Here is a 12,120-nt window from a genome sequence, read left to right on the forward strand (position 1 = left end):
AGGCTGCCCACAAGATGTTGGCTCACACTACTTCACCTGAAGGCTTGGTTGGGGCTAGAGGGTCTGCCTCCAAGGTGGTTCAGACAGACAGCTAGAAAGTTCATCTGCTAGCCAGCAGGAAGTCTCAGTCTCTGCCCCCTCCCACCCCCCCACCCCCCCAGGACTGCATGCTGTCCTTACAAAGCGAGGGCTCACATCCCCGGTGGACAAGTCCAAAAAGCCAGGCAAAGGCCACAAGGCCTGTTAGCACCAGTCTCAGAAGTCACACTCATTACTTCTGCAATGCCTACTAATCCCACAGGCCAGGCCCATTCAGAGTCACCCAAGGGAGAGAATGCCAGCAGACAAGGATGGGGGTGCCATTCTGGAGGCCTAGCTGTCATAGTCATCCAACCTTGTACACCAAGGGCCTACTGAGAAAGCGGGACCAATCAGTGAACAAAAACAGAGAAGTCTTGCATTCAGGGAGGAAATGATGGTACTTCAGAAAGTTTGTAGAAATGGAATGGGAAGACATGCTTATTCTGGTGCAAAACACCTTGAAGTCCCTGCAACACACTTCCCAACAACTTTCTGGGTTAGCCCCACACACCAGTGGAGGTCAGACAGACAATGGCCCTAATCAATAAGTACACTGCACTGTGTGCTCGAAAGTGCGGAGAGCAATGCAGAGACAAAGCAGGGGAAAGTGCTCGCTGGAGGGCGGGACCGCTCGTCAGGTTAGATAGAAGGATCCAGACAGGCCTCACACACAGAGTTTTATGGAGGAAGAGTGTCCCGGGCAATGGCAACAGCAGCGGCAGGAGCCTTCAGCTGGGAGTGTTGCTGCGGTGTCTAGGAGCAGTCCAGCAGGTGGGTGTAAGAGAGAAGCAGGACATGGGGTCAGGTAAGCAGGGACAGTGAATAGAGATCGTGTAGGGCTTGGAGGACTTCTGGGGACTCTGCCCTTCACTCTGAAGCCACTGGATGGTTCTCAGCAGACGACGGATAGGCTTTGAATGTTACCATTTTAAAAATATCATTCTGGCAACTGAATGGACAGGCTGAGGGAGGGTGGAAGCAAGGAAGCAAACGAAGAGGCACTTGTAATAATTCAGGCCAGGGGGACGGCGGCTTACACTTATCAGTGTAGATGGTGAGGAATGGTCAGATTCTAATGTATTTTGCACGATTAATTCACCATCCTAGCAGAATTATCAAGCATAATTAATTCACTTGTCCCAGCCGAGTTTTTATTTAGGAAGAGCAGCATTTTTTATTGGCTCCCGGAGTTGTAGGAGCCAAATGTTACCCTAGGGGAACCAGTACAACCTCTGAGAAGTGTCACAGGGATCCACCACAGGCAGCATGGGGTAGGGCAGATGGGTGAAGCTTCAAGTCCTCTTCCCCAGGTGTACAAGGCTCCTAATACAGGGCAAAGAAGTCTTCTGGAGAAGAACTTCAATGCCCTAAAATGACAGACAGACCATACAGACACACACACACACACACACACACACTACATGAAAAAATAAATCACTCATGAAATCAATCGACAAACTATAGGAAAAATATGTGCAGCACAAATGAAAAAAGTTTATAATCCTAATATTTAAAAACTCTTAGAAATTCTTAAGACAATTAAGTGAAAAATGGGCAAAGGGCATTAAAAAATGAAGCTCCTAACACCTCCCTCACCAGGTTGTTGTGAAGATACAATGATGACCTGGCACAGAATGCACGGTCCACACCACTGTTCACCACTGCCCCAGTACAACCACCACTGTTACCAGCAGTACCACCTCCCCTATGATCAGCATCACCACCATCACCACCACTGTTGGCAACTTCATCACCATCACAGAGGAAGAGCCAGCAGCAATGCAAGCCTGAGTCCACTCTGAAGACCAACTGAGTGCAGCTTCCCCTAAGGGAAGTCATTACCTTTTCATGGTTTTCTATTAAGATCTCGATGACAATATTCTGAAATTTGATATCCATGATGGCGGCTACGGTCTCTTCCTGAGGCCGCAAAAGGGTGGGTCCAAACACCACGCCAAGGTTGGCCACGGTCATCAAGTTCTGCTTGTGGTTGTTAGCAACACTGGGAAGAAAGGGAAAAAGGACACAGATGAGAGAAGTGGTATCTGCGGAGTCAGCTGACTTGACCGTTAGCCCTACACTTTCCCCACCTTCCCGTCGGAGACTTCTCATCTGCAGAACCGGAAACTCAGACACCACGAGAGCCAACACTGAGACGTCTCTACTTGTATTTTTGTCTACCAAAGTGTCAGAAATCTTCAGCATCCAGACTATTTGCTGTTTCAGGATGTGACACTCCTCACCATGCCCATTTTACCTAAAATACCCAACCAATCAAGGCAGCCATCTGCCAAGTCATGAACCTTTGTACATCTGAATCCCCATTGTGCAACTCCAGGTAACTGCTAATCCCTCTGGGTTGCAGCTTATGTCCTTGGCCGCCGTCTAAACCACTGAGCTCATTAGCATTTTCTCTAGTGCAAATAGAAAAACTCTTGATGGCTTTAATTCATCTGCAAACACAGGCACAAAATAGACCTAATTTTTAAAATGGGCAGATCTGGCTATTTAAAATCAGCTCAGGAAATTCAGCACTTCAGACTCAGAGTATTAAAGCCCCATCAGATTAAACATGTGGTTCATAGTAAGTGAGACATGTGGCACAGACAGACATAAAAACGTACTACTATGTACTCATGTATGTGCCTATGGATATATCGCTTATACTGAAAGCTGAAGGAACACCCAGGGTCAGTTGTAGCTGGGAGTGAGTAATTTACTAAATACATATACATATTTTTGGATAAACAACTGGCTCCAAACATGTATCTGAACTTCAAACTGAGACCACCATAACTTAGCTATAAAACCCAACTGTTCATGTGCTGCCCCCCTCCCCCCCATACAAAAATATACAAATCAACTACTGGCAACAAATAAGGTAAGAGTATTGTTTGGAAAACATCAGGAGCTTCCCTAAATCACCTGCTGGAAGAAGGAAGCCATTCATTACTAATTTGAAACTAGAGAGAAACTGGACAGAGAGCGGCAGTTTGCACAGATCTGCCTCCCCAGCATTTGGTGCTATTTATACTGAGTACGTTTTTCACAAGTCTATAAATGCATGCACTGTTTCTCTTGTATACTTCTATTTTGCAAGAGGAAGAGAGTCACACTGCCGTAAGTGCTGAGTGTTAAGTTGAGCCTCCATTGAAACACAGCATCAACCAGTTTTATCAGCATGTGTGCGCTTCTCTATAATTTTTTTAGGCCTAAGTGCTTTCATCTAACTTCCTCCTGTCGAAGGGCCAGGGTGTGGTGAGGTGTTTGAAACGTTCACGAAACTTGCTTTTCGATGGCTAAGCCAGACATGCAGGGCAGAGAGAGTCCACCGGTATTCAGGCCCATTTCTGGTCCACCTAAAGATATGTTATCAACATTTCCTTGGTCCTAACTGAGCCTCTCGCTTTTACTTGTAGTTCGCCCACTCTGCCTGGAACCACAGCACGTCTGCACAGCCTGCCAGAGTTAACGCAGACGGTCAAGTTCTCACCTGCCAAAGAAGAGACACGTGCATTCCGGGCGGCAGTCAATCACCAGGTATGCATATTTACAAGCTGCTTTTAGCATCACTGCTTTCAACATCAGCTCCTGTGTGTGGGAAGGGAATTCTATGTCCTTATACTTCCCCTCCCAAATGAGCTAAGTCAGTAGACTTACCTCTCTTGTCACAAAAGTCCCTTATGCAAGTGAATCAACAGGCTATTTATGTATGAAAGCACTTTTAAATTGTAGACCGATATAAAAAAGCACGGTTTGGATGATGGTCATTTTTCACCACCGTGCTTCTCCCGTCTTCACACAAAGAACTCAACCAACAGCTCCTAACCAGGCTCTCCGACTCCTGGGCCACCACCGGCTACCGTCTGAAACCCAGCTCTGAGCACACAAGTCCCACACCTCTCCCAGCCACTGCAGAGAAAACACAATGGTGGGACAACTGAGAAGTGCTTAGCAATGCTTCTATTATCCTACTGCTCTGATATCCGACTGGAAACCTCTGGTGGGCCCATCGTTCATTTGATGAGAAGTCTGAATGCATAAAATAGCACATCTTTGCCACTTTCCAGCTCTGGGTCCCTGGGCAAGTGACTCTGTGTGTCTAAGCTCTGAGTTCCTCTTCTTTGGAAAAAAAAAAAAAAAAAAAGCCGGGGAGCTGTGCTGGGCAGATCTGTTGCACAAGACAATCGTGCAGACAAAGTGTGATCTGCATGGGAAATGCAGTGTTTTAACAATTCACTCTGAGTTCTCTACTTTCATACCCCTGTGCCTTTGACTTTGTCATTTCTCTGCCTAGAACGTTGGTACTGTTCTGTCTTTCCTTGCAGACATCTACAAAGCTCAGCTCTAACAGCCGCCTTCCTTCCGTGCTCCCCCTCCTCTTTTCCCAGTCGGCCACCCCTGACCCAGGCACGCATCTCACCATGCTGATGTCTCCACCTGCCCGAGCAGAGGCACCGTGGTAACTGACTTGGTAGCACCCATGCTGCTAAGCCTGGTGCCTGGCAGCGAAGAAAAACAACAAATGGTCGCAAGGCGAGGGAGCTTCTGTGCAGACATAAAACAGCCACTCGGGACTCAGCTACTTCCTCATAAAACTTTAAACTTTATTGATGATTTTGGGGGAATGTAGCTCGACTATCCCAACCTCCCTGCTCTGTCTTGAACTGCATTCTGTTGCTTAGATTTAATTAATGAGTAGTAATTACTCTGATTTGCAGGCTCCAGTGCCCCCAAGGTATTTGGATAAAAGGTACAGTAATTCTGGATCAGCAACTCAGAATATGAATAGGCTTGAGGCCACCTAACATAATTCATTTCCCTTTTAATGATCCGTTTTATTTTAGAACTTAACAAACACCCTGATCTACGTCTCAGCAAACTTTTGGGAGAAAAGGTGCACCTTTCACTCCTAACTACCATTATCTTTTGGCACACAGAAGTAATAAATTGATCTGTCACTTGATTATTACTGCTCACAACTTGCTCCAGCTAGGTTCATTACTCCAGAATGAATTATTAACGACTTGAGATCTCTGTGTATCCCAGAGAGAAAGAGCTAGACCTCAGCCTCTGCTGGCACCAGCCATCCATTAGAGCTTGATGGATTTACAGATGTGTGGGAAGCAGGCTGGCAGGGCGCTGGGAAGCCGGTCCAGCAGAGGCCACGGGACTCATTCATTAGCGGGGCCCATAAAACACGGAGAGCCTGCTTTCTGTTTTGGTAACTGAGCTGCCTGGGCTCCTCCTCACAGCTCAGACAGTCATGTCGAGTCTTGACTTAGAATCCACGCACAGCATTTTCTTGTGCACTGCATACTGCACGCAAGGAGTCTTTGGCACAAGTTTTTCTGGTCCCTGTGTCCACATGGACCACTCCGCTGTGGCACCTTCTGAGACAACCGCCAAGCCTGCAGTCTTCCTCTAAAGGCCGCAGAGACACAGGTGCACTGGAATTTCCACTCAGGGAGGCTCAGTTCCTTCTGTGTTTGCTGTATCTGCTGGGAAGCAGCCCACGTGCAGGGAAGAACCTGGGGCATTTGCACCCCACGTTACACGCCGCTCCCTCATGCACTGCCATCAATGAGGAAAGATCAGGTTTGGATGAAAATGGCCTTGGCAGAGGGGTCTCCCACCACTTCTGCTTTAAGGGAAAATAGATGAGGACTCTGTATTGGTCTGACACCCTCTGAGAGGCCAGAGGAGGCAAATGTCACTCCCAGACGAGGGCGGTGGTGATGACGGTAGTAGAGCTTTCTGGGGGGAAGCAGAGAGGAGACAACCCTTCTGGGTTCTCTAATGCAGAGGCCCTCGTGCTATCACAGGGATCACGTCTGCTTTACTGGAGTTTAAATAAAAGCTCAGTGAATGCTAGGCAGTATCGTACTGTGACAGACCAGCCCTGAAGGACTCCAACAACACACAGGTGTGTTGTGGGGTCAGCAAACAGCTTCCTTGTGAGGTTGAGCAAACTCCAAGCTGAGCCTGAGCTCCACGGGACACTACGAAGTGACGGGCTGGCCATGTCCGCGACGGGTGGATGGGTGCATCACAGCCTGCCCCCACCCATCTGTCATCCTTTATTTGCTTGCTTCACCTTCCAACGTTGAATCAAAATGAGAAGTTAGACTTGAGGGAGTTTAATACTTGACAAAAAGCTCTGTAACAACTTTTTATATTGATCTGACTTTCATAATAAATATAGAATCTTAGCTCCCAAATGCAAGACAGAAAATATATCTTACCATGCACTATGGCGCCAGGACATACGGACCTGCATTCATACATAAATGCGTGTACACACACATATCAGAAATGGAATCTCAGAAATGGTATGCGTGATGCATTCTGGTACTTTTCTATTCTAGTCTGCTTTTTAATATACTAAAAGGATGTCACAACTCACTGATGCACCATGAAATACAATGTGAGTAACAGTGTAAGAGTACAGAGTGCAAATATTATCTCCAATTTACAAATGTGGAAAACAAAGCCAAAGACGCCACTATGGTATGGTGGCTGCGGTCAGACACTCCTAGCTGAATGACAAGGCAAATGACGTGGCCTCTCCAAACCTGTTTCCACATAGAAATGGGAGCAGAAGCGCCTCCCTCATAAAGTTGGAAGGCTGATAAAGGGTGATTATGTAAGTAGATCTCTTGGCATGAGATAATGGCTTAATAAATGGTAACTACTATTGTCACAGCAGCAATGAAGGTAGTGGTAAGTGAAGTAGCAGGTGCCAATTTCAGCCACGCTTTTAGATGGTGGTTTTACCTGGTATCTTGTTCAGGAACTTCTAGCAGTCTGCTTCTGCCCCTGTCCACCTGTATTTCAAAGACTTCTGTTCTTTTATTTGCATTTTCACTCTTTTTTTTTTTTAATTTGACAGGTAGAATTACAGACAGAGAGAGAGAGAAAGAGAAAGGTCTTCCTTCCATTGGTTCACTCCCCAAATGGTCACCACCCCAAATGGTCGCCACGGCCGGCGCTATACCGATCGAAGCCAGGAGCCAGGCACTTCCTCCTGGTCTCCCATGTGGGTGCAGGGGCCCAAGCACTTGGGCTATCCTCCACTGCACTCCCAGGCCACAGCAGAGAGCTGGCCTGGAAGAGGAGCAACCGGGACTAAAACCCGGCTCCCATATGGGATGCTGGCGCTGCAGGTGGAGGATTAACCAAGTGAGCCACAGCGCCGGCCCCTTTTGTTCCTTTTTTTTAAAAAAATCATGAAATATTTCAAACCTGAAGGACCGGTCAAAGCACAACAGTACATATTTCCCTTCATAGCATCTCTGCCACGTCATGCTGAGAGCCTCTTTTGAAGCCAAAACAAAGCCACCAGACTCGCCAACAATAGCAACATCCATCTCAGAACCCCAGCCTGTCCACAAGTTCTCCCCTAACCACCTGAAGCCCAGGGCCCTGGAAAACCCAGCTCTGGGCACTGTCCTGGCCAGGGGACTGCAACAAGCCCTCTTCTCTAAATGATATGTCTCAGTCCATCACAGGGGACACTCCTCCTTTCCCAAGTGTCCAAAGATTGGAAGCTGGATCATGACCTTGGAGTGCGCCCTCTACAACACATAGGCAGGTACATGAGGAGGCCCAAGGTTACCAATTCTGGAAGTAGGTGAGTAGGTGAGTACCTAATATACAGAAATATCCCTTTTTTCTCTACCATTCTCTCAGGGAAGCTCCAAGATCTGAGGCTTCAGGAGTCCGTGGAAATGAAGAAGATGGCATTACTAGTTTTCTCATGGTTAACCACATACATTTAGTTTCCAGTGTTGGTTTCTTTTAAAAATGTGTGTGTATATATAAATATATATCTAATATATGTTCTAATACATTTATTTGGAAGGCAGAGCGACAGAGATAGAGACTGAGAGATCTTTCATCTGCTGGTTCAACTCCCCTACTATGGCCATCAAAGCCATGGGCCTGGGACTCCATCCTTGTCTCCCACTTGGGTGGCAGAGGCCCAAGCACTTGGGTCGTTGCCTGCTGTCTTCCCAGGAGCAATAGCAGGCAGCTGGATCCAAAGTGGAGCAACGGAACCTGTGCTTCAATATAGGATGCTTCAGGCACTACAAGTGGCAGCTCAACTTGCAGCACCAAAACACTGGCCCTTCCGGGGTTGTTAACATAGCTCTCTTCACTGTCCCCAAACTCATTCTTAGCATGGTAGGGGAGCCCCACCAGCACCGGTGGTGTGTTTTCTCATCCTCAGCCTGCTGTAGAAGCTGCCTGGGCACCACAAGCTGTGGGTACTGAGGAGGCCTCCACTGGCACCATCTGTCAGAGCAACGTACCCAGCCTGGGTGGCCTGCCCCAGTGGCTGGGATGGGGGCACATTCACCAACCACAGGAAACATCTTTGTGGGAACGGCAATCGAGAGAGAAGCCAGGCTCTGAGTAACTGAGTGCTGATGACACACAGTACTGATGCCCAGAATCTTACTCTGCGAGCGCCCTTCAGGGCAGGGAGGCAGGCACTTCTGCGGCCATCACTTCACAGATGAGGAAACTGAAGCCCGCAGAAATAACCTGCCCAAGGCCACAGAGCTAACGAAGGCAGAGCAGGAGAAGTCAGAAGAGCCCACACCCCTAACCACAGCTCTCTGCTGCTCCCACACGACCACAGGCGAGAGCAGCAGAGGCTAAGGAGGCATTCTCTCCTCTGGGAAGACTCAGTCAAAGGTGCATACAGGGGTGGTGTTTGGCTTAGAGGTTAGGATACTGGGTGGGATGCCTACTTCCCGTGTAGGACTAAGCCATGGCTCCATTTTCAAGGCTGACCCTTGAAGGCAGTGGTGATGACTCAATTAGCTCGATCCCTGCCACCCACATGGGAGACCTGGATCGAATCCTGGCTCCTGGCTTCAGCTCGTTGCTGCGGACATTTGGGGGAGTGAACCAGCAGATGGGAATGCTTTCTCTCAAATACACATTTTTTAATAAGTGAGAAGAACTGGAAGAAGAGATTAAAAAAAAAAGGGGGGGGGGGATGGGGAGAGAATATTAATGCCTAAGAGAGCAACAGAGCACCATAACTCTGCTCCTTCCTTTTGCTGCAGCAAGCCATGCCTATGTGCATGACAAAATTATGAAAATGATGAACTACCCATAAGATATGATGATATTCCATTTATAGCCGGGTGGCACAGACAGCTGCTTCCTACCGGGGAAAGGGTGAGTGCGTCACACTGAGAGAGAAGAATGAAGTGAAAGAAACAGGAGGGGGACTGCAAAATGGTCTCTGTAGCCCCCGAAAGGACACTGAGAGCCATGCCTGTGTCCCTCCAGCCTGTACTGCATTCATCTGAGGACTTCAAAGCACTGAGTAACCGGCCAAGTGTCCTCTTCACTGGTGATCCAGACAGAGAGGCCTGCAGAGGCGGTAAGTGTTGGCCAGCATCACTTATGTTCACTTTTACCTGCATTTGCAGAGGCTCCCTGGGAATCAAAAAACTCTTTAGAGAAAAGCAAAAGGGATTTGGTGGAGTGCAAAAAAAGGGCAAAGTACCTCTATGCATATCGCTTGCAACTGAAAGCAGGGATGTTCTGAAATCTGAGCACGAGGCCAGCTCTGACTTCTCTGCTATCCTCTGACCCCACTCTACTGTTTAAAGCCCACCAAAGGCTTCTGCTTGTAATTTCAAGTTGAAAACCCTTGGCATGCAGTCTCCCAAAATTGAACACAGATCTGCCATATGATTCGATGATTCCACTGCTGTGTCTATAACTAGAAGTGAACTGAAACCAGAAGAGAATTGAAAGCAAGGCCCTGGAGGGGTATCTGCACACCCATCTTCATAGCAGCAGCACTCACAGCAGCTGTAACAGAGCAACACAAGTGTCCTTCAGTGGGTGACAGGCTATGCAAACAACATGTACGGAATATTACACTGTCTTAAAAAGGAAGGACATGCTGACACATGCTACAACAGGGACAAACCTCAAGGACAAAAGTACAGTAAGTGAAAGAAGCCAGTCATGAAAAAAACAAATACTGTCTGACTACTTACATGAGGTACTTTGAGTAGTCAAAATCATACAGAGAGAAAGTGGAACGGTGGGTGCCAGGGGTCGCAGGAGAAGAGAATGGGTGCAGAGTTCCAGTTTTGCAAGAGGGAAAGTTTTAGAGATGGGTGGTGGTGAACCACCCCAGTATAACAACACAATATAAATGTGTTTAATACCACTGAATGGTGCACTTAAACATGGTTAAGATGGTAAACTCTGCATCATATGTATTAAAATCAGAGACAAGAGAACCTTCGGCACGGCCGGCAAGGTCCCCCAGCGCCCAGCTTATCTCTCACAGCCCTTTCCTATGCTCTTTGATCTCTGGCTGGAAAACCTCTTGGGGCATCAGGGTCTTCCTCCTGCAGGCAGATGCCTGCTGCCTGGGAAGCCCTGCCACCTCCGTTTCTCTAGCTCTTCTACTCACCCTCTCACTTGATCAGAGAGGCCCTTCTGGACACCCACTTTGGGTCAGAGCCAGCACAATAATTCTAAATCCCGAAGTACCCTTCCCAGCACTTACTGAATTATGAAATAGGTCACCACTCACGGAACCGCCTCTGTCTGTCTCCCCCACTTCCCAGAAGCTCCGGGAGGCCAGGAGTGGCACCAGCCTTCCTCATCGCCATATTCCCGTGCTCAGCACAGAGCCAGCCACATCACGTGTTAAAAGGTCAAAGAAGTCCCGTGGATGGTCTGCGAGGCCACCTTCTTCTAAGGGCACCAAGGCTGAGCTGCACCGCATGCCTGAGTAAGGCTCTGTGTGACCTGCTGGGATCTCAGGACCTCTGTCACGCTGGGGCCAGTGTGGGCAGCAGCCAGGGCAGCTGACCCTGGTCTGATGAGGTCACATCACAAGCCAGGCATCTCTCCTTGGCTACACTAATCTGGAAGGTAGAAAGGCCCGTAAACTATTCCTGGAGTAAAATAATCATTACTGTATGTATTACCTAGTACACATCACATAACACAGCAGAAGCCCACACTGCGACACAAATCTCCTTCCAAAACATTTTATTATAGCTTTTAGGATAGCAGCTCCGGTGTCTCCCCTTTTCCTTTATCCATTTCTGAGATCCTTTTATGTCCTGCCTGCTTCTGATTACTATGGTTGCCACCAATAATAACAACAGCAGCAGCTAACATTAACAGGGCATTCACCATGAGCCAGGTGTTAACACTCCATCATTCACCTCATCTGGTCTCTAAAGTAACCTGCGAGGTATGTCCTATTACCATCCCACATGAAGAAGCTGAGGCCCCACAAATTCAGAAATTACCCAGAGTCACTTCTCTAGCAAGATTACAGCTAGAAGGTGAAGACCAGCACATTTATGAGTTCCTGCTCTTAAATGCTCCAGTGCAAAGCAGAATAAGTGTGTGTGTGCATGAGTGTGCTATATAAAATACATGCACTACATGCCCTGTCATTTTCTATCTCACTTGCTTCTGCTCTTTCCCACATGGCTTAACCTTGAAAAGATCATAGGACACAAGAGAACATGATTTTCTTTAAAAAGATATTTTAAAAGCAAATGAAGGGGTCCGGCGCTGTGACATAGATGGTAAAGCCGCCACCTGCAGTGCTGGCATCCTATATGGTCACTGGTTCAAGTCCTGGCTGCTCCACTTTCCATCCAGCTCTCTTAGCCTGGGAAATCAGCAGAAGATTACCCAAGTCCTTGGGCCCCTGTAATCATGTGGGAGACCTGGAAGAAGCTCCTGGCTCCTGGCTTTGGATCGGTGCAGCTCTGGCCGTTGTGGCCAATTGGGGAGTGAACCAGCAGATAGAAAACCTCTCTCTCTCTCTCTCTCTCTCTCTCTCTCTCTGCTTCTCCTTCTCTCCGTGTAACTCTGACTTTCAAATGAATAAATAAATCTTAAAAAAAAAAAAAGCAAATGAGGGGGGGCTGGTGCTGTGGCACAGTGGGTTAAAGCCCTGACCTGCAGCGCTGGCATCCCATATTGGCATCAGTTCGAGCCCCAGCTGCCCCACTTCTGATCAGTTCT

At 47.9% G+C, this 12,120-nt stretch overlaps 1 protein-coding gene across 1 annotated transcript in view; it reads right to left on the reverse strand.

The window, feature by feature from the left end:
* ARHGAP26 (Rho GTPase activating protein 26) overlaps positions 1 to 12,120 on the reverse strand; it is a 440,213-nt gene that overhangs the window by 107,885 nt on the left and 320,208 nt on the right. The window contains exon 18 of the mRNA XM_062188919.1: positions 1,924 to 2,083. Coding sequence (XP_062044903.1) covers positions 1,924 to 2,083 — 160 coding nt within the window. The remainder of the gene's footprint in view (positions 1 to 1,923; positions 2,084 to 12,120) is intronic.

The sequence above is a fragment of the Lepus europaeus genome, chromosome 4 (genome assembly GCF_033115175.1).
Source record: "Lepus europaeus isolate LE1 chromosome 4, mLepTim1.pri, whole genome shotgun sequence".
NCBI lineage: Eukaryota > Metazoa > Chordata > Mammalia > Lagomorpha > Leporidae > Lepus > Lepus europaeus.